Raw genomic sequence first — 23,110 nt, forward strand, 5'->3', positions numbered from 1 at the left:
TTTTCTACTTCTGTCTAATACCCTTATAATAGTCCATCCTTTGTTTCCTCCATGTTGGGCTTCCTCACAACTATGAGAATAAATTTATTTTAAATAACTTCTTTTCATTATAAAAGTAATATTCATGGACATGGGCAGACCTCCTGACCCCCCCCCAGTTTTTTTTTTTAAATCTATTTATTGGATAGACACAGCCAGAAATCGAGAGGGTAGGGGGAGACAGAGAGGGAGAGAGACAGAGAGATACCTGCAGTCCTGCTTCACCACTCATAAAGCTTTCCCCCTGCAGGTGGGGACTGAGGAGGGCTTGATCCCGGGTCCCTGAGCATTGTAATGTGAGCACTCAACCAAGTGCGCCACCACCGACTCCTTTATTTTTTGTCTTTACCCAGAGCCCAGCTCAGCTCCGGCACATGGTGGTGCGGGGGATTGAACCTGGGGTTTTTGGAGCCTCAGACATAAAAGTCTCCTCACATAACCATTAGGCTATCTACCCCGCCCACCTTTTTTTTTTTTTATTAAAGAAAATCCCAGTAGATTTTTTTTTGGGGGGGGTGTCATTGACAGAAACAAAATTGTGGTTTCAGAGACCAGGTAAGCAGTGAGCCGACCAGCTTCAAGCCGAGAATCACGAACTCTTGCAGCCTGCTGGAGGGCGCGGCTGCTGGAGGCTGGCTGGCTGTCAGTCTGTCTGTCAGCCCCGCCGGGCGGCATGCGCTCCAGCCTGCGCTGCTCGCACCAGCCCTGCCCCGCAGAGCGCCGTCCCCCAGGGCACCGCCACCCGAAACTGCAGCGCCCCAGGGCCCACCGCCCGAGCCATGGCCGCGCTGGTGCGCACGCTGGGAGCCCGCCTAGCGGCGGATCCTAGTCCCGGGCGGAAGGGGCTGCTGGGCGCGGGGGCCCCTCGGCGGTGCGGGCCCTGGGGGGCACAGGCCGGGGACAAAGGAGCCCGGCGGCCCGGGCCAGCAGCACCCCTCGGCCTCGCCGCCATGCCGGGGCCCGGGACGGCCGCCAACTTGCGGGAATTCTTCTGCCGGGACGGCTTTAGCCGTGTCCACGACATCCAGGTAGCGGCGCTGCGGGGCGGGGAGGGGTGGGGGTGGGGGACCCGGGAGGGCCGCAAGGGGACCCGGGGAGGAGATTCCGGGGGCTAAGGAGGGACGGGGGGACCCCGGGAGGGGCTCAGGGTGGATGGGGGATCCCGAGAGGGGCGCAGGGGGACCCCGGGGAAAAGACTCCGGGCGGGGCTCGGGGGGACCCCCTAGGGCGACGCCGGTATCAGAGCATGGGAAGGCTGCAGGGGGACGGGGGGGGGGGGAGACTCCAAGAGGGGCGCAAGGGAGAGGGTGCAAGAGGGGACCCCGGCGGGGGGGTGACCCTGGGAGGAACGCGGCGGGGGGAACCCCAGGAGGGGCGCAGGGAAGGGGCGCTTGAGGGACTCGAAGAGCAGACCACGGGAGGGGCTCAGGGGAGGGGGCACTGGGAAGGGGACCTCACGAGGGGCGCGGGAGGGGACCCCGGAAGAGGCACAGGGTAGAGCTCCAGGAGAGGAGACGCTCAGAGGGTCGCAGGGGAGGGGGCGCTGGAGGAGACCCCAGGGGAGCAGGGGAGACCCGGAGAGGAGGGAGCTCGGCGGACCCCGTTGGCCGGGCGGTGGGGCAGGTACGGAGGAGCTGGCGGGTGCTCAGCCTGGGGGGAGACCCTTGTCCCTGGGCTCGGCCCAGCCCCGAGGCGCTGAGTCTCTACGTGGCGCAGTTCTGGAACTCATTTGATATATATATATCAAATGAGTTCCAGAACATACATACATATATACACATATATATACATATATGTATGTATATATATATGATTGTTTTCCTTTCCTTTTGATATTTTATTTATACTGCATAGAGAAATTGAAAGGGGAGGAAGAGACAGAGAGACAGAGACACTTGCAGCCCTGCTTCACCACTTATGAAGGTTCCCCCCCCACCCCCGTTGGTAAGGGGGTTTGAACCCAGGTCCTCACGCACTGTAATGTGTGAGTTTAACCACGTGCACCACTGCCTGGCCCCCTGAGCTCTTTCTTTGTTTTTAATCATTTTACTGTAGGTGTGGTTAGGTTTGCAGTAGGTTGCTGACACAGGGGCACAGTTTCTCACCTCCCCCATAGGTGTCTGCAAAAAACCCTCACCCCCAATGACAGTCCTTTCAACCCTCAGGCACCAAGACCTCAAACTCCCCCTGCCTTTATTCCCCCCCCCCCAAAGTCCGTTTTGTTGTTTTTACAAAGAGGTGGAAAATTATGGAGAGTCAGGCACTCCAAATTACTTAATCTCCAAGTGACGAGATGTATAAACCAGGAAAATTAACGCGGATTGCCACACCCTGACTGGGGAGGACCTCAGGAAGAGCCTCCCCCTCGTGTGGAAGTATTGGACCAGCTAATTCTGAGTTTCTTTTTCTTTCTTTCTTTTTAAATGTAATTTTATTTTATTTTAATTTTGCCTCCAGGGTTATCGCTAGGGCTTGGTGCCTGCACTAGGAATCCGCTGCTCCTGAAGGCCATTTTTCCCAGTTTGTTGCCCTTGTTGTTGGATAGGACAGAGAGAAATTGAGAGAGGAGGGGAAGACAGAGAAGGGGAGAGGAAGATAGACACCTGTAGACCTGCTTCACCGCCTGTGAAGCGACCCCCCCCTGCAGGTGGGGAGCTGGGGGCTCGAACTGGGATCCTGTGCTGGTCCTTGTGCTTTGTTACATGTGTGCTTAACGTGCTGCACTCACTCCCATGTGCTACCGCATGCCCACCTCCAGCTGGGCCCCTAAGCCCTTTGGCTTCACCACACCCCCTCTCCTCTGACAGGCAGTAGCAGCTGTTCCCTCACTTGTCCTCAGGGCTCTAAACCGCCTTTCTGTACTGTTATTATTTGAGATCTGAGCCTTCTGACCTCTTTCCCTTGGAGAGAAAAACTCCCCTTCCCTCCCTTACACACACATGCATCCACCCACCCAGCTGCCTTTCCTTCGAAACACTTCTCAAAGGAATCCTCTTGTAACCTTTCATCCATCCATCCATCCATCCCCACAGACATTAAACGTGTCTGCTGGTGCAGAGACCCTTGACTGACGTTGGGGAAACAAAACCTCCTTAACAGAATAAACCGTGGAGCTATGTGGATGAGACTGAAATTCCAGCTGACATCCCCCCCACAACAGGAAACCTACACATCACACCCCCCCCAAGACAACTGATGGGGAAAAAGAGTTTTTCTCTTTCTGTGTGGTATTTGAACTTCAAATACAAGGGTGATTGTTTTCAAGTGTGATGACAAGTATTTGTTGAGAAGTTCAATACTACTTGAACTTTTATTATTATTATTTTAAATCTGTTGTTTGGGGCCGGTTAATGGTACATCTAGATGAGTGCACGTCACAATGTGAAAGGACCTGAGTTCAAGCCCCGGGTCCCCATCTTAAGGGGGGAAACCTTACAAAGGGTGGAGCAGGACTGTAGGTGTCTCTCTTTCTATCTCCCCCTTCACTCTCAGTTTCTGACTATATCTAGCCAATAAATAAATATTATAATAAAAAAATAAAATAACCAAGAACTATAAAATAGTAAAATAAAAAAACACACCTGCTTTTCTCTTTACACTGTAAGTTCAGAATTTGTTCCACAGCACAAATTGCTTGAAAAGTTGACCTCTGTGTGCTGAGTGGTGGCACACCTGGTTGAGCACACATATTACAGTGCACAAGGACCCAGGTTTGAGCCCTCATCCCCCACCTGCAGGGAGAAAGCTTTGTGAGTGGTGAAGCAGGTTTGCAGGTGTCTCTCTGTCTCTCTCCTCTCTATCTCCCCTCCTCCTATCAATTTATGGCTGTCTCTATCCCATAAATAAATAAAGATAATAGAATTTAAAAAAAAAGTTGACCTCTATTAAAATGTGTGTGTGTGTGTGTGTGTGTGTGTGTGTGTGTGTGTGTGTGTGTGTGTGAGGCAAAATAGCCCACCTGGTTAGGTGCTTTGCTGGCTTTGCTAGGTGCTCAGGCCTGACCCCCCTGCAGGAAGTCTCAGGCTGTGGTGCCTTTTCCTCTCCTCCTCTGTCTTTCTATCTGCAAATGGGAGCTGGAAGCACTGAAGCTCCAGCAATCAGTGAACAAAGCCTTTGGTGTGGAGTGTGTGGCGACTTGCATATATCCTTCTAAAATCTTATACTTTCATAAAACTTTCATAAGTTACTAAGTCAAAAACCCGTTTCAAAAACAAAAACAAAAAACCCTGTATATGGCAGGATTCACCCCTCCACAGACAGGATGTCTCAGTATAGAGTGGTGTCCTCCCTCCCCCCCCAAGCCCCAGCCAGCTACCCTGCTTCCCACCACCAGCTGCTGATCCTGCGCCTGTCCCAGTCACAGATGGTGACACGTGCAGACCTGTTAGAGGCGGCAGGGTCTGACTCACCTGGTGCCGCTTCACTGAGCAGACAAGCCCTAAGTGTTCCCATCTGTACCCAGCCTCTGGTCTCCTCTTCTCTCCAGTCTCCAGGCCTCATCAACCAAACCTATCCATGTGGCTTAAGCCTAAGCTTCAAGTGTTTCAAGTTTCCTCTATAATGGATATGGTTTTGATAAAATTCTCTTTCCCTTTTCTCTAGGCTGCTCAAAGGCAGAGAGGATAATAGTTTTTGTTACCATTCAGTTTGCTTTCTTTTAAAAAGTTTTTTATTAGTGATTTAATAATAATTAACAAGACTGTAAAGTAACAGGAGTACAATTCCATACAGTTCCCACCACCAGAGTTCATGTCCCCTCCCCTCCATTGGAAGCTTCTTTATTCTTTATCCCTCTGGGAGTATGGACCAGAATTCTTTATGGGGTGCAGAAGGTGGGAGGTCTGGCTTCTGTAATTGCTTCTCCTCTGGCCATGAGTGTTGGCAGGTGGGTCTACATGCTAGGGTTGGTTTTACAGGCCATTTCAGTTTACCTGCAGGGAGCTCTCTACCCTGCACAGCAAACACTATGGGGAAGAGGTTGACAGAGCCTGTCTGCTCAAGATATTTAAATCTCTGAAGTTCATCTGCATCCTTTTTTTTTTTTAACTTTATTTTCCCTTTTTTGCCCTTGTTGTCTTTTTGTTGTTGTTGTTATTGATGTCATCATTGTTGGATAGGACAGAGAGAAATAGAGGAGGGGATGACATAGAGGGAGAGAGAAAGATAGACACCTGCAGACCTGCCTCACTATCTGTGAAGGGACTCTCCTGCAGGTGAGGAGCCAGGGGCTCGAACTGGGATCCTTCCACCGGTCCTTGTGCCTTGTGCCATGTGTGCTTAACCTGCTGCGCTACCGCCCGACTCCCCATCTGCATCCTTAATGACACTTCCCTCTTGTTGCTCCACTAAGTTAATGCATTTTTAAGTTTAGAAATATATTTATTTATATATTGGGACCATGTGATGGCAAACTTGGTTGAGTGCACATGTTACAATGCACAAGGATCCAGGTTTGAGCTCCTGGTTTCCCTCCTGCAGGGGGAAAGCTTTGCAAAGGGTGAAGCAAAGCTACAGGTGTCACTCTCTCTCTCTCTCCCCCCCTTTCCTTTCCTCTCAATTTATGGCTGTGTCTATCCAATAAGTAAATAAAGATAATAATGAAAATATTTATTTATTGGGGCATGAGAGAGAGAGAGACAGAGAGAGAGAGAACACCAGAGAGAGAACCAGAGCACCACTCTGACTCTTGTGATGTTGGGAATTGAACTCAGGACCTCATGCTTCAGGGTCCAAAGCTCTATTTTGCCACCTCCTAGGCCACAGCTAATACATTAAAAAAAAAAAACATATCTTTAAAGAGAACTCCTGTGACTATGATTAATGATGTGAAAATATAGTTACCTCCAGAATACTTAAAGCCACGCTCTGATTCAGCTCTGTATAATGTAGAGCTCCCCTTGCCCTCCTTCTCTGCTCCCCTCACAAAGAGAAATGTTTATATTCAAGCTGTATCATATCTGTGTAATTCTTCCCCCCTTCTCATTTCTTCATGTCATTGCAGCAGAAGCATAGACGGGAATATGGAAAAATCTTCAAGTCTCACTTTGGTCCTCAGTTTGTAGTATCTATTGCAGACCGAGACATGGTAGCTCAGGTGCTGCGGGCAGAGGGGGCCGCACCCCAGAGAGCCAACATGGGTTCTTGGCAGGAGTACCGAAGCTTACGAGGCAGATCCACTGGGCTCATCTCAGCGTGAGTATGCCAGGAGCGGGGAACTTGGCCGGCCCATTTTGTCAGTGGGGAGCTCAGAACATTCAGTTTCTGACAAAGCACGGAGTGCTCAGTAGAAGAACACCCGAAACCTCTTTGAGAAGTCTTGCTAGCACAGGGGCAGGGCTTGTTGGGTTTGCCTGGTCATGCTTTGTGGCTTCCCAGCTATATTCCCCTCACACTCACAGAACACATCTGGACAAAGGGTGCGAGTGACACGTGGCTTTACAAAACCTCTGCTAGGACTGAGAATCTCCTGCAGTAGTCACAAACATTTTCCCACCTCTTAAGAGACCATGCTGATTATTATTCAGAAAATTTTTTATTTTATCAAAGGGGTGGGGAGAGAGGGGGGGTGGAAACACCCCAGGTGCTTCCTGGAACTCTGCCTGAAGCCTCATGCAGGCAAATCCTGTGCTGTCTGCTGAGTCACCTGGGACACTATGATTACTATGATTACACAAGTTTTAGTGACAGTTTCATGCCATTCCAAAGCTACCCAGTACACGTCCAGGCAGGAAGGAGAATACCTAACGTCTGCAGACTTCCTGGTCTAAATCCCTAGAGATTATTAGAGATTATGACTCTTTCTTTCTTTCTTTCTTTCTTTCTTTCTTTCTTTCTTTCTTTCTTCTTTCTTTCTTTCTTTCTTTCTTTCTTTCTTTCTTTCTTTCTTTCCCTCCAGGGTTATCTCTGGGCTCAGTGTCTGCACTGGCAAACACTAGAAGAAGAAAGTGTCTGCACTGCGAATCCACTGCTCCCGCGGCCATTTTTTCCATCTTACTGGATATAACAGAAATTGAGAGAGGAGGGGAGATAAAGAGAGAGATAGAGAAACACCTGCAGACTTCACTGCTTGTGAAGCTTTCCCACTGCAGGTGAGGAGCTGGGGGGCTCGAACCAGGATCCTTGTTCTGGTCCTTGTGCTTCGTACTATGTGCACTTAACCAGGTACGCCACCGCCTGGCCCCATGACTATTTTTAAAATTTTTTTATCTTTATTTATTGGATAGAGACAGTCAGAAATCGAGAGGGTAGGGGAGACAGAAAGGGAGAGAGACACCTGCAGACCTGCTTCACCGCTTGTGAAGCTTTCCCCCTACAGGTAGGGACTGGGGGCTCAAACCTGGGTCCTTGAGCACTGTAACATGTGCGCTCAATCAGGTGCGCCACCACCAAGCTCTGACTTTTTTTAAATTTTAAATATTTATTCACTTTTGTTGCCCTTGTTTTATTGTTGTAGTTATTATTGTTGTTGTTACTGGTGTCATCGTTGTTGGATAGGACAGAGAGAAATGGAGAGAGGAGGGGAAGACAACGAAGAGGAGAGAAAGACACCTGCAGACCTGCTTCACCACCTATGAAGCGACTCCCCTGCAGGTGGAGAGGCAGGGCTTGAACTGGGATCCTTAGGCCAGTCCTTGTGCTTTGCACCACCTGCGCTTAACCTGACGTGCTACCACCCGACTCCCAGCTCTCTCTCTCTTTTTTAATCTTTATTTGTTTATTGGATAGAGACAGCCAAAAATCAAGAGGGAAGAGGGAGAGAGACAGAGAGACACCTGCAGCCCTGCTTCACCACTGACAAAGCTTACCCCTGCAGGTGGGGACTGGGGCCTGGAACCTGGGTCCTTGTGCATTGTAACATGTGTGCTCAACCAGGTGCACCACCACCAACCCCCCCCCCATGGCTCTTTTTATATATATATTTATACATTAATTTAACCTGAGCCCTGCTCAGCTCTGTCAGTGGTACCAGGACTGAACTTGGGACTTGTGGTGCCTTAGGCATGAAAGTCTGTTGCACTATTGGTAGCTTTATCTCCCTTGACCAACAGAATTTTCCAGCTCATGTCCTTCTTCTTCTCCTAGCGTTTGCCCTTCTTCCGTAGCCAGTCAATAGGTCAGGTTGAAAGCTGTCAGGAGCTGCTTGTTGCTGGCTTTGAAAGTGACTGGGATCCATGTGGATTCAGTCGGCTAGGAAGGATCGTCAGTTTCCCCAATGAGTGGGTACTCACGGGATGCATCACGAGAAGGTCGATCCAATGCATCCCATGTCCTGAGGGGATATGATGAAACAAGGCTTCCCATTTGTCTGGACCTTGATGGGAGGGACGACAAGCTAAGATCTACACATTGGGCCATCACCAGGAAGGTCTCAGGAACTCAAGGAACAAGTTCACAGGGCTCAAGAGTTTTTACTTCTTTTGCTAGTCACTTCCATGTATTTTTATAATAATGCAAACTTTTCCAGAGGAATTATTATTATTATTTCACCAGAGCATTGCTCAGCTCTGGCTTGCAGTGGTGCAGGGGATTGAACCTGAGACTTTGGAGCCTCAGGAATGAGGGTCCCTGTATAACCATTATGCTGTCTACCCCTACTCAATGATATTATTTTCAAGGAAGATATTTCCCAGTGGCTACTTTACTTCAAGGGTTTAAACTCTCAGGCTTATTATTTATCTCCCTGCAAAGTGCTTTTTATAAAAAAAAATTCTCCTGTAGTAGTTATGTTCTGGTAGAACTTGTTGGTTCTTTGCCACTAGGAAATTTTTCAAAAGCTCCCCATATCCCTTTCCAGAATGTCAGTATAATTAAAATGATTTTAAACACACGTTTTTTGTTTTTTTTTCTCCTAGGGAGGGGGAACAGTGGCTCAAGATGAGAAGTGTTTTGAGACAAAGAATTCTGAAACCAAAAGATGTGGCCATTTTTTCTGGTGAAGTCAACCAAGTTATTGCTGATTTAATTAAAAGAATCTACAGCCTCAAGAGCCAGGCAGAAGATGGAGAAACTGTGGTCAATATCAATGACCTTTTCTTCAAATACTCACTGGAAGGTGAGGTGACAGCAGGAGTGGAGTAGGCAGAAGTAGTGGCTATTCAACAACAAAGAAATAAAGGAAGACAGGAAGAATGAAAGAAAAAAGACAAACAGAAAAAGAAATTTAGTTTCAAAGACAAGTCTCAAGGCATGTGCTCCTAGCTATTATTCTTATCATTTACTTTAGCACTTTTATTTTTTCCAACATGGTCATCACTGGGGTTTGGGGCCCTATATATGATGACTCCACTGCTCCTGGCTACCCTTGTTTTTCTTTGACAGAGAGGGAGAGATAGAAAGGTGGAAGAGAGACAGAGAAGGAGAGACACCTCGTAACACTGTCCCACCACTCATTAAACTCACCCCCAGGTGAGGACTGGGAACTTGGACTTAGGCCTTCGTGCATGAGAACATGTGTGCCAACATATGGCCCTACGTTAGCACAAATTTTATTTTCAATATTTTTTATTCATTTACTACTGTATAGAGAGAAATTGAGAGAGAAGGGGACTATATAGAAAGAAACAGAGACATCTGCAGCCCTGCTTTACCACTTGTGAAGCTTTCCCCCTACAGGTGGGGACCAGGGGCTTGAACCCACGTCCTTTAGCACTGTAATGTGAGTGCTTAATCAGGTGTGTCACTGCCTGACCCCTAGCACAAAATTTAAAAGCAAGTAATGTTCAGAGAACATTTCCTACAAATTTATTCTAATATATATATATATATATATATATACATATATATAATTTTTTAAAAAATTCATATCAGATGGGAACTACATTGCCATAGTTTTAAACTCAAACCTTAAAAGTGGTCAGTGGAAAGTCTGTCTTTTAAATTTGAAGAGATCCACTTAGAGATGTTTTTGGTACATATAAAGAAATGCATGTGAGTAATTTTTTTATTAAAAAAACACAGAATGATAAAATATCAAACATTTACACTGTGACTTGTTTTGAAAACCTTCTACCAATGTTTTGAAAGGATTTATTTTGTTGATCTGGGAGGTGGCATGGTAGATAAAGCACTGGACTGTCAAGCATGAGGTCCCAAGTTCGATCCCCAGCAACACATGTACCAGAGTGATGTCTGGTTCTTTCTCTCCTGTTGTTCTCATTAATAAATAAAATCTTTTCTCTTTTTTTGTGGTCCAGGAGGTGGCGTAGTGGTAAAGCTTTGGACTCTCAAGCATGAGGTCCCGAGTTTGATCCCCGGCAGCACTTGTCCCAGAGTGATGTCTGGTTCTTTCTCTTTCTTCCTGTCTTTCTCATGAATAAATAATATATATATGTATATATATAATATTTTCTCCTTTTTATTTTTTAATTGTCTTTATTACTTATTGGATAGAGACAGTCAGAAATCGAGAGGGGAGGGGTGATAGAGAGGGAGAGAGACAGAGAGACACTTACAACACTGCTTCATCACTTGCAAAGCTTTCCCCCTGAAGGTGGGGGCTGGGGGCTTGAACCTGGGTCCTTGAGCATTGTAACATGTGTTCTCAACCAGGTTTGCCACTACCTGGCCCCAAATAAAATCTTTTTAAAAAATTTATTTTGAATGGTCCGGGAGGTGGCACAGTGGGTAAAGCATTGGACTTCCAAGAATGAGGTCCTGAGTTCAATCCTCGGCAGCACATATACCAGAGTGATGTCTGGAGTTCTCTCTCTCTCTCTCTCTCTCTCTCTCTCTCTTCTCCTAAGGATCCCAGTTCGAGCCCCTGGCTCCCCACCTGCAGGGGGGTCACTTCGCAAGCGGTGAAACAGGTCTGCAGGTGTCTATCTTTCTCTCTCCATCTCTGTCTTCCCCTTCTCCCTCGACTTCTCTCTGTCTTATCCGACAACAACAAGGGCAACAAAATGGGAAAAATGGCCTTCAGGAGCAGTGGTTTCATAGTGCAGGCACTGAGCCCCAGCAGTAACCCTGGAGGCAAAAAAAATTATTTTGGGGACTGGGCAGCTGTGCACCCAGTTAAACTCACATGGTACAAAGCACAAGGACCTGCACAAAGATCCAGGTTCGAGTGCCCGCTCCCCACCTTCAGGGGGGACAATTCATAAGCAGTGAAGCAGGTCTGCATCTGTGTCTCTCTCTCTCTCTATCTCCCCCTCCTCTCTCAATTTCTCTCTGTGCTGCCAAATAAAATGGAAAAAATGGCTACCAGAAGCAGTGGATTCCTGGTGCTAATACTGAGCCCCAGAGATAATCCTGGAGGCAGGTGCGGAGCAGGGGCTTGAACCTGAACCAGTGGGCAGGTTTTGGCACTTTACACTATGTGCACCTAGCCTGATGCACCATGGTGCCATCCCCCAGTTTCTCCTTTTCTCTTTCTCTCTTTTTAAATATTTATTTATTCCCTTTGTTATCCTTGTTATTTTTTTATTTGTTGTTTAGTTATTATTGTTGTTGTTATTGATGTCGTTGTTGTTGGATAGGACAGAGAGAAATGGAGAAAGGAGGGGACAACAGAGAGGGGGAGAGAAAGATAGACACCTACAGACCTGCTTCACCGCCTGTGAAGTTTACTCCCCTGCAGGTGGGGAGCCGGGGCCTCGAACCGGGATCCTTACACCGGTCCTTCTTCATGCCACCTGCACTTAACCTGCTGCGCTACCATCTGACTCCTTGTTTCTCCTTTTCTATCTTCTCTCTCAGTTTCTCTCCTTTTTGTCAAATTAACTAAATCATGTTAAAAAAAACCAAACACAGAAGAATCTTCTTCCCTGTGCAGGTGTAGCCACCATCCTGTATGAGAGCCGTCTTGGTTGTCTGGGAAGCCGCGTCCCACAGTCAACAGTGGACTACATCCAGGCCCTGAGCCTCATGTTCAGCATGTTCAAGACTTCCATGTACGCCGGGGCCATCCCCAAGTGGCTTCGCCCCTTCATCCCCAAGCCCTGGCGGGAGTTCTGCAGGGCATGGGACGGACTCTTCAAATTCAGTAAGAGAATGTTCGGGCAGCTATGGCCAGATGCACTTGGCTTTGTACTTTTCACTTTGAGCACAATGCACTACAGGGTGATCTGATGCAGTTAGGAGTTATTTGGACTCAAAATTTGCAATAGTATATAAGTTATTTTCTTTTTCTTAATTTTTAATTTATTTTAATATATATTTATTCCCTTTTGTTGCCCTTGTTGTTTTATTGTTGCAGTTATTATTGTTGTTGTTAATGATATCATCGTTGTTGGGTAGGACAGAGAGAAATGGAGAGAGCAGGGAAGACAGAGAGGAGGAGAGAAAGACAGACACCTGCAGACCTGCTTCACTGCTTTTGAAGTGACTCCCCTGCAGGTGGGGAGCCAGGGGCTCGAACCGGGATCCTTACGCTGCTCCTTGTGCTTTGTACCACCTGCGCTTAACCCACTGTGCTACCGCTCGACTCCCCTTTTGTAAAAATTTATTAAGGGATTAATGTCTTACATTTGACACTGAATACAATAGCTTGTACATGCATAACATTTCTCAGTTTTCATAACAATACAATTAGGTCCCCCCATTAGGTCCTCTGTCATCCTTTTTGGACCTATATTCCCCCACCACCCACCCCAGAGTCTTTTACTTTGGTAGAATATACCAACTCCAGTTCAGGTTCTACTTTTTTCTCTTCTGATCTTGTTTTTCAGCTTCTGCCCGAGAGTGAGATCATCCCAACTTCATACTTCTGTTTCTGACTTATTTCACTTAACATGATTTCTTCAAGCTTCATTCAAGATGGGCTGAAAACGGTGAAGTCACTGTTTTTAATAGCTGAGTAGTATTCCATTGTGTATATATACCACAACTTTCTCAGCCACTCATCTGTTGTTGGACACCTGGGTTGCTTCCAGGTTTTGGCTGTTAGAAATTGTGCTGCTAAGAACATAGGTATACACAAATCTTTTTGGATGGGTGTGTTGGGTTCCTTAGGATATATACCCAAGAGAGGAATTGCAGGATCATAGGGTAGGTCCATTTCTAGCCTTCTGAGATTTCTCCAGACTGCTCTCCACAAGGGTTGGACCAATTTATATTACCACCAGCAGTGCAGGAGTGTTACTTTGACGCCACAATCTCTCCAGCCTTTGTTGCTGTTACCTTTTCTGATGCATGACATTCTCACAAGAGTGAAGTGGTATCTCATTGTTGTCTTTATTTTACTTAGACCATTTTTTCATGTGTTTACCAGCCTTTTGGATCTCTTCTGTGGTGAATATTCTGTCCATGACCTCTCCCCATTTTTGGATAGGGTAATTTGTTTTCTTGTGGTTGAGTTTGGCAAGCTCTTTATAAATTTTGGTTATTAAACTCATCTGATGTATGGCATGTGAAGATTTTCTCCCATTCTGTGAGGGGTCTCTTGGTTTGGGTAGTGGTTTCTTTTGCTGTGCAGAAGCTTTTTAATTTGATGTAGTCCCATAGGTTTATACTTGCTCTAGTCTTCTTTGTAATTGGATTAATTTCATTGAAGATGTCTTTAAATTTTATGTGGAAAAGAGTTCTGCCAATATTTTCCTCTAAGTACCTGATAGTTTCTGGTCTAACATCCAGGTCCTTGATCCACATGGAATTTGCTTTTGTATTTGGTGGACTATAGTGGTTCAGTTTAATTTTTCTGCATGTTTCAAGCCATTTTTTTCAACACCATTTGTTGAAGAGACTCTGCTTTCCCCATTTAATAGTCTGGGCACCTTTGTCAAAGATTAGATGCCTGTAGGTGTGGGGGCTTACTTCTGGGCTCTCAATTCTATTCTACTGGTCAGTGTGTCTATTCATGTTCCAGTACCAAGCAGTTTTGATGACAATGGCCCTATAATACAATTTTAGATCTGGGAGTGTGATGCCTCCGGTTCTGTTCTTTCTTCCCAAGATTGTTTTGGCAATTCTAGGTCTTTCATGGTTCCAGATAAACATTTGTAGCATTTGTCCTATAATACTAAAAAAATGTGGTTGGGATCTTGATGGGGATAGAATTCAATTTGTATATGGCTCTGGGTAGTATATTCATTTTGATGATATTAATTCTTCCAACCCATGAACATAGATTATCTTGACACTGTTCTTTGTGTCTTTTTCAATTTCCTTGAGTAGTGAGTCATAATTTTCAGTTATACAAGTCTTTCACTTCTTTGGTTAGGTTTATTCAGTTATTTTATTGTTTTTCTTGCTCTCGTAAAAGGAATTGATTTCTGGATCTCATCTTCTTCTAACTTAGTGTTTGCATAGAAGAATGCTACTGACGTTGTATTGTTTTTGTAGCCTGACACCTTACTGTATTTCCTGATGATTTCCAAAAGCTTCTTGCTGGATTCCTTAGGTTTTTCTATGTATACTATCATGTAATCTGCAAATAGGGAGAGTTTGACTTCTTCTCTTCCAATCTGTATCCCTTTAATTCCTTGCTCCTGCCTGATTGCTATGGCAAGAACTTCCAACACTATGTTGAATAGTAATGGTGATAGTGGGCAGCCCTGTCTAGTACCTGATCTGAGTGGAATGCTTCCAGTTTTTCACCATTGTGTATGATGTTGGCTGTAGGTTTGCTATATATAGACTCCACTATCTTCAGTAATTTTCCATCTATTCCCATTTTTTTGTAGTGTTTTGGTCATAAAAGGATGTTGTATTTTGTCAAAGGCTTTCTCTGCATCTATTGATATGACCGTGGTGTTTTTGGTCTTGCTTTTGTTGATGTGGTGGATCACGTTGATTGATTTACATATATAAACCAACCTCGCATCCCTGGGATAAACCCCAATTGGTTATGATGAACAGTCTTTTTAATATACTGCTGTATCTGTTTGGCTAGAATTTTGTTCAGTATTTTAGCATCTATGTTCATGAGAGATATTGGTCTGTAGTTTTCTTTTTTGGTTGTGTCCGTATCCGCTTTTGGTATTAGAGTGATGTTGGCTTTATGGAAGCTGGAAGGGAGTATTTTTGTGTCTTCAATCTTCTGGAAGACTTTTAAAAGTAGAGGTATTAACTCTTCTTTCAATGTTTTGTAGAATTCTTTTGTAAAACCATCTGGTCCAGGACTTTTATTCTTGGGAAGGTTTTTGGTAACTGTTTCAATTTCATTAGCTGTGATGGGCCTGTTCATGTTATCTAGTTCCTCTTTACTTACTTTTGGAAGTTTGTAGGTATCTAGGACATTGTCCATTTCTTCCAGATTCTCTGGCTTAGTGGCATATAGTTGTTCATAGAAGCCTCGCATGATATGTTGAATTTCTGTGGTGTCTGTTGTGATATTTCCTCTTTCATTTACAATCTGATTTATTTGAGTCTTCTTCCTTTTTGTTTTGTGAGTCTGGCTAAAGGTTTGTCAATTTTGTTCACTCTTTTGAAGAACCCACATTTAATTTCATTGATCTTTTTTTATGGTTTTCTTATTTTCAGTGTTATTTATTTCTACCCTAACTTTAGTTATTTCTGTCCTTCTGGTTGCTTCAGGGTTCCTTTCTTCTTCTTCTTCCTCTTCTTCTTCTTCTTCTTCTTCTTCTTCTTCTTCTTCTTCTTCTTCTTCTCCTTCTCCTTCTCCTCCTCCTCCTCCTCCTCCTCCTCCTCCTCCTCCTCCTCCTCCTCCTCCTCCTCCTTCTTCTAGGTTTTTCAGGTGTGCAATCAGGTTATTTGTGCTTTTTGTTGTTGTTGTTGTTTCCTAATGTGTGCTTGTATGGCTATGAACTTCCCTCTCAGTACTGCCTTAGCTGTGTCCCAAATATTTTGATAGCTTGTGTCTTCATTTTCATTGGACTCACGAAACATTTTTATTTATTCCTTTATTACCTCTTTGACCCAGTAGTTGTTAAGTAGTGCACTGTTGAGCTTCCACATTTTGTGACTATTACTAATCTTTTGTTGATTATTAAGTGTTAGTTTAATTTCACTGTGGTCTGAGAAGATGCTTGGGATGATTTCAATGCTCTTGAATTTGCTAATGCTGTCTTTTCTTTGTGGCCTAACATGTGGTCTATCCTTGAGAATGAATGACCCATGTGGACTTGAGTAAAATGTGTATTGCAGTTTCTTGGGGTGAATGACTCTGAAAATGACCACTAGTTCTAGTTTATCTATCTCCCCATTTAGCTCTTTCATGTCTTTATTGATTTTCTGCCTGGATGATCTGTCAAGTTGAGAGAGTGGGGTGTTGAAGTCCCCTACTATGACTGTACTGCTGTTAATATATTGCTGTAGCTCTTTCAGTAAATGTTTGATTATTTAGATGGCTTCTCATTGGGAGCATAGATGTTAATAATTGTTAAGTTCTCTTGATTGATCCTTTGAGCATTTAGTAATGTTCATCCCTATCTTTTAAATTTTTTTAATTTAATATCTATCATGTCAGATATGAGAATAGATGTTCCTACCTTTTTTTGTGGGCCACTGGCTTGTGTGATAGTTTTCCATCCTTTCACTTTGAGTCTGTGTTTGTCTTATTGAGCTAAGTTGGTTTCCTGTAGACCGCATATTGTTGGGTAATGTTTTCTGATCCATCTTCCTACTCTGTGCCTTTTAATAGGTGAATTCAGGCCATTGACATTTATTGATATCAAAGATCGAAGATATTTTAACACCATTCTTGTAGAGTTTTAGAGTGTTCTGATATATGGCCTATTTATGATGGTCTTACTATTTACAGGAGACCTTTCAGAACTTCTTTCAGGGCAGGCTTGGTGATAGTTGATTCTTTCAACTGTTGCTTGTCTGAGAAGGTTTTGATGCCTCCATTTAGTCTAAATGACAGTCTAGCCGGATACAGTATTCTTGGTTGAAAGCCTTTCTCATTGAGCACTCGATAGATATCTTGCCATTCTCTTCTGGCCTGTAATGTTTGGTGTGGAGAAGTCTGCTGTTAATCTTATGGGTTTTCCTCTGTAGGTGACTCTTTGTTTTTCTCTTGCAGCCTTCAGGATCCTTTCTTTATCCTTATTATTTTCCATTCTAAATATGATGTGCCTTGGTGTCTTTAAGTCTGGGCTAATTCTGTTTGGGACCCTCTGGGCTTCTTGAACCTTTATGTCTTTTAAGCTATCTAGACTAGAGAAGTTCTCAGCTATTATGTCCTGAAGAATGCTTTCTTTCCCTCCTTCTCTTTCTTCCACTGGTAAGCCAATAGTTTGTATATTATTTCTTTTGAAGTCATCCCATAGGTCTCTGTTATTGTTTTCAGTATCTCTTAATCTCTTTTTGAGATCTCTTACTTCTATTTTAGTTGTATCTAATTCGTACTTGATCTTGCTTATTCTGTCTTCAGCCTCATTTATTCTATTCTCTCTCCCCTCTACTGTTTTCTGGAGTTCATCTGTTTTGTTACCCTGTTTTAGCTTGTTCAGCTAGTTGTGATCTTAGCTCAGCTATTTCAGCTGTCTAATAACCTTTAGGTAATTAATTAGTATTTTCTTCCGGAGTCTCATTTGTTGTTTCTGCATTTCTGATGACAATTCTTTCAAACTCTTTATTCACTTTTATGACTATTTCCTTAACAAGCGTTTGGATGCTAACCTCATTATTTTGTGGCTCAGCCTTTGTGGGGCTTTTAGCTGGACTCTTGTCCTGGTTTATTTCTCCAGTATTTCTTCTTATTTGTTTAACCATTCTATATAATATATATATATATATATATATATATATATATATATATATATATATATATATATATATGTTATGAGGTCCCTCTCTCAGTACTTTTCAAATTACTGATCAGTCTTGGCTGGATTGACTTGTGTTTAAGTAAGGTACTTAAAGAGTTCACAGTTGTGGAAATTAACATTAATTTCAATATTATTTTAATCCCTGAGTTGGAGCACAGAGGCTATTAAAAACCTCTTTTGTTCTTTTTCTTCCCTGCAGGCTATGGGAGCCTGAGGGCTTTTAAACTATAAGTAGGCTTTTTAGCTTAATCACCTGACCAAGAGATAAAGCAGGGTGGGAGAGAGATAATACAGTGGTCATGCAAAGAGGCTGTCACACCCCAAGGATCCAAAGTGCCAGGCTCAATTCAGCTTATTTGCCAAGCTGGGCAGCAATGCTGGGCCCTGTCAGTTTCTAAACAAGTCCCAGTTGTAGTCTATAGGGTCTGAGGCAATTATTCATCATGTTCTCATCAGAAGAACAATGTGGAAATGCTCCCACTATACAGCTCCACTGCCAGGCCACTGAGGTGTAGCTCTTCTCCTGACTTTCCTGGTCAGTCCTCTGTTTCCAGATGTCAGCACAGGGCCTCCCCCTGCTGCTCCAGCCTCTGAGGGCAGTAGCAATGGAGACTCAAAGTTGCATTTGGTGAGTCTTAGGGGAGTCCTCTCCTTCCTTCAAAGTCTTTTTGTTGGTGAAACAGACTAGAGGTGGTGCCTCAACTGGTAAACTGCCAGAGTGTTACCAGCTGCTCAGTCTCTCCTTAGGCTCCTCCCTGTCCAGGATCCACATGTGTTTGCACTCACCAGTGGTTTGGTGGGTTCCTGAAGTCATTCAAGTCCTGCCTTCTTGCGATCCCAGGTGGTCTCCTTTGGTATTCCTAGTTGACCAGGGAGAGGAGGGAGAGATAAGTTATTTCCAAAAAGGAAGATGCTTCCTTTGTCTGTGACTTTTCAATCATGCATACTAGTGAATAAGCTGAAGAATGATGTTCCAGGGTTGACAGTGAAACAGTCTGAGCATTGCTTGAGCTCTGAATCTGCCCCAGAGGGAACCAAGGTACTGAGAGGATGAAGGGGAGGGGGCAGGTAGTGGAATACCTGATTAAGCACTCACATTATAGTGCACAAGGACCCAGGTTCAAACCCTGGGTCCCCACCTGCAGTGGAGTTGCTTTACAAGCAGTGAAACAGTGCTGCAGGTGTCTCTCTGTCTCTCTCCCTATATCCCCTCCCCTCTCAATTTCTCTCCGTCTGTAACCAATAGTAAATCAGTAAAAATATATAAAGAAAGAGGGAATCGTGATTGAAAAGCTGGTGCTCAACCAAAACTTCTTTCAAGAGAAATACTTTTTTCAAACAGGTGAAATTCACGTTGACAACAAGCTGAGGGACATACAGTGCCAGATGGAGCGAGGGCAGAGAGTGAAAGGGGGCCTGCTCACCTACCTCTTCCTCAGTCAGGAGCTGACACTGCAGGAAATCTACGCCAACATGACTGAGATGCTACTGGCGGGTGTTGACACGGTGAGTTGGGAAACGAGCACAACTAAGCCAGGTGGCCTTCCTGATGGAGAACAACTCTTTTCAGAGAAAGCTAGGAAGAGAGAGAGACAGAACCAGACATCGCTCTGGTACATGTACTGCTGGGGATTGAACTCAGAACCTTGTGCTTGAGAGTCCAGTGCTTTATCCAATGCACCATCTCTCAAGCCACAACATTGTTTTATCTTCATCCATCCCTTGATGCCTCTTCCCCAGGCAAGCACCAATCTGCATGCCAACACTGCAAACCAGTTTGCTTTTCTCAAGAAACTTGTGTAACTGGAATCATCATTCAGTCTGTATTTTATATCTGGCTTTTTTCTACCTGGCAAGGTTTTGAAATTTATTATTATTGTTGCATATGAATGAAATTTCTTTTTCTCCTTCTCCTCCTCCACCTCCTCCTCTACCTCCTCTTCCTTCTTCTCTTTCTTCTTCTTCTTTTTGCCTCCAGGGTTATTGCTGGGACTTGGTGCCTGCACTCAAATTCACTGCTCCTGGAGGCCATTTTTCCCTTTTGTTGTTTATTGTTGTTTTTTATTATTATTGTTGTTATTGCTGTCATTGTTGGATAGGACAGAGAGAAATCAAGAGAGGAGAGGAAGACAGAGAGGAGGAAGTGAAAGATAGACACCTGCAGACCTGTTTTACCACTTGTGAAACAGCCCCCCTGCAGGAGGGGAACAGGGGGCTCAAACTGTCAGTCAAACTGTCAGTCATTAAACGCTTTGTGTGCTCAACCTGCTGCACTACTGCCTGACCTCTTTCTTTTTTTTTTCTTTTCTTCTTTTTCCTTTCTTTCTTTCTTTCTTTCTTTCTTTCTTTCTTTCTTCCTTTTTTTTTTAAATCACTGAGTGGTATTCCATAGTTTGGATAGACCTCATTTGGTTTTTCCTTAAATATGATTTTACAGACATTTTTATGTTCTCTTAATAGAAACATCTCAATTATGTTCTTATTGATAAAGATGAGCAAACAGGAATTGGACAATGGCACACTGGTTAGGTGCACATAGTACTAAGTGCAGGGACCCACACAAGGATCCAAATTCAAGTCCCTGGCTCCCCACATGCAGGAGGGATGCTTCATAAGTGGTGAAGCAGATCTGCAGGTGTCTCTTTTTTCTCTCCCTCTTTTTCTCCCCTCATCTCTCAATTTCTCTCTGTCCTGTCCAATAAAATGGAAAAATTGGCCACCAGGAGCAGTAGATTCCTAGTGCTGGCAATGAGCCCCAGTGATAAACCTGGAGAAAAAAATGTATGAGCTTACACATTGTGTTATGTATTACACACTGGTGAGACTTGTCCATGAAAGCATATAATATTTGTTATAGAGAAATAATGTCAATATAGCCTAATTTAGATGTCTTTTTTAAGTGAAAGAGAGAGGACTTCTTTGTGGGATTACTTTGTTTATAAAAGAGTAAAATGTAGTCATAGATAGTAGCATTGATTTTAGTGACAATCTTGGAACCTAGGAACATAAAAGAACACTTCTTAATACCCAGAAATGTAACTAGTGAGTAGGGATGTTACCACCATGATAACAGCCCTGCACAAAACGGGCCATTTCATTCTATATCACTTGACTTGGTAAGGGCGTAAGAACAGTGAGTGGTTAACCACCCATCCTCTGTCCCCACTCCAGTCCTAGTCTCCCTGGATTAGCCAGACAGTGCAACTGCACCCCAGCCACATGGTGTTAGATGGTCACATGACTGGCCAGCTCTGGGTCTGTTTAGCAACAGCCCTGGACACTTGCAGAGAAGACCCTAGAAAGTTCCAGCACAACCCCCTGGCTTGCACACACACACTCTCTAGGTCCATTCAGGCTCCACTGAAGAGGAGGACCGGTGCTCTTAAATGATTTAAACATTTTCTTCTCTCTTTATTTATTAATTAATTAGATAGAGACAGCCAGAAATCAAGAGGAGAGAGGGAGAGGGAGAGGAAGAGGGAGAGGGAGAGGGAGAGGGAGAGAGAGAGAGAGAGAGAGAGAGAGAGAGAGAGAGAGAGAGACCCCATACTACTTCACCACTTGACCACTTGCAAAGCTTTCTCTCTGCAGGTGGGGTCCTGGGGCCTTGCACACTGCAATGTGTACTTGACCAGGTGTGCCGTCACCCGGCCCCTTAAGTGATTTTGTAAAGTTCCAAAGTAATTTTTCTAGTGGTTCTACAGGGAAAGAGCTCTTGTATCATGTAGTTGATAATTTTCCTAGAAATGTTTGTTTTCTGAGTGAATTAAGACAATTCAAAAATAGTCTTCAACTCATGTTTTTATGTTAAACTTTTGATTTCTTCTAAGCAGTCTCATTGCCAGACAAAATTCATGTTGGACTGCCAAACAAAATTTTCAGTGCTGGCTCATATGCTGATAACTAAATTTCTAGAGGACACAAAAAAGTAGCCAATTGGCCTCATCCTGGTAGAGAGCTAAGTTCAGAATCTAAGAGACAGTCTGTGCTGTATGCTGTACCCATGTGTGGAATACTTAGCTCACCAGGAAACCAGCAAAAGCTTGGACTCTCAAATCCCAGCCTTGTATTAAAGTCTCTTTTCATAGTTTTCCTCTTTGAGTGCCAAACGTTTGTTTACTAAGACATGAAAAGCCAGGAGAGTAAGCACCACCACACTTGTGTGGCTTCTGCTGTGATATCATTCCTAATGTTGCCGCTGCTCAAGCCCCTGGCTTCCCCACTGCCCGTGTCTGCTGGTTTCTTCATCAGACGTCCTTCACCTTGTCCTGGGCAGTGTACCTCCTGGCAAGACACCCGGAAGTGCAGCAGACTGTGTATCAGGAGATAGTGAAAAACTTGGGGGAAAGGCATGTTCCAACTGCAGCAGATGTCCCCAAAGTCCCACTGGTCAGAGCTCTGCTTAAGGAAACTCTAAGGTAAAAAGTTGACTGAAATCTGTGTCAAAAATGTGTCATGGGGAGGGGCTGGGGGGGGGCAGCACAGTGGTTCTGCAAAAGATATTTCATGCCTGGATGTGAGGGTGATCTGGCTGCGACATCTATTGCCCCACTGATTGCCAGGGTTGATTTGGCTGATCTGGCTGGCTAGGCAGGTGTCCCCTTCCTCCTTCACTGCTCCATGTGTGTCCCTCCCGAAGCTGTGCGCTCGGTTGAAGAGGACGGCCTTTCCCAAATAGAGACAGAATGGTATTCAGTCAAGGTTATATGAGTAGCTGCGCTCTCCTGCTAGAACCTCCAAACAAGCTCTCAAGATATTTCATGCCTGAGGCTCGGAAGCCCCAGGTTTAATCTCTCATATTACCACAAGTCAGAATTGAGCAGTGTTCTGGCAAAATAAATAAATACATTAAAAAATCATTATCTAAACTGTGGCATTAGGTTTTTGATTCTTCATCATAATGATTATAATTTTGACATAAAAACTGGGTCCTAAACAAGTGCTCCCATTACTCTCAGTATCTGAAATATTTCAGGAGACGCTCATAGTTGTTGTTATTCCACTCTTCCTTTGTCAGAATAGCTCAAAGACTGTTCTGATTCTTTAATCCTGTTTTTAAAACCAGAGCATTGCTCAGCTTCGGTTATGGTTGTGTTGGGGATTAAACCTGAGACCTTTGGTACCTCAGGCATGAAATTCTTGGCATAACCATTACGCTGTCTCCCCCCAGCCCTGTTCTGATTTTTTAAAAAATCATTTTCTTTGAGGCCAGAATGAGAGCACATGGTACAATGTGCAGAAACCTGGTTCAGGCTCTCAGTTTCTACCGCAGTGGGGAAGCTTCATGAGTGGTGAAACAGTATCGCAGTTGTCTCTCTTTGTCTCTATTTCTCTGTCTCCCCCTTCCCTCTCACTTTCTCTGTCTCTCCATCCAATAAATAAATAACATATGTGCTCAACCA

The 23,110-nt window shown here is 44.3% G+C and overlaps 1 protein-coding gene across 4 annotated transcripts in view; it reads left to right on the top strand.

The window, feature by feature from the left end:
• The first annotated feature begins 622 nt into the window (after positions 1-622).
• Positions 623-23,110, top strand: part of LOC103124029 (cytochrome P450 27C1) — a 28,468-nt gene continuing 5,980 nt past the window's right edge. The window contains exons 1-6 of one of the 4 annotated variants that reach the window (XM_007534713.3): positions 634-1,067; positions 6,041-6,231; positions 8,892-9,091; positions 11,810-12,019; positions 19,051-19,214; positions 21,960-22,126. In XM_007534713.3, the coding sequence (XP_007534775.2) occupies positions 819-1,067; positions 6,041-6,231; positions 8,892-9,091; positions 11,810-12,019; positions 19,051-19,214; positions 21,960-22,126 (1,181 nt within the window). In that variant the 5' untranslated portion in view covers positions 634-818. Of the gene's footprint in view, positions 1,068-6,040; positions 6,232-8,891; positions 9,092-11,809; positions 12,020-19,050; positions 19,215-21,959; positions 22,127-23,110 lie in introns of all 4 variants that reach the window. The other 3 variants (XM_060177940.1, XM_060177941.1, XM_007534714.3) reach the window with 3 other exon arrangements.

Source organism: Erinaceus europaeus, chromosome 18 (genome assembly GCF_950295315.1).
Source record: "Erinaceus europaeus chromosome 18, mEriEur2.1, whole genome shotgun sequence".
Lineage (NCBI taxonomy): Eukaryota > Metazoa > Chordata > Mammalia > Eulipotyphla > Erinaceidae > Erinaceus > Erinaceus europaeus.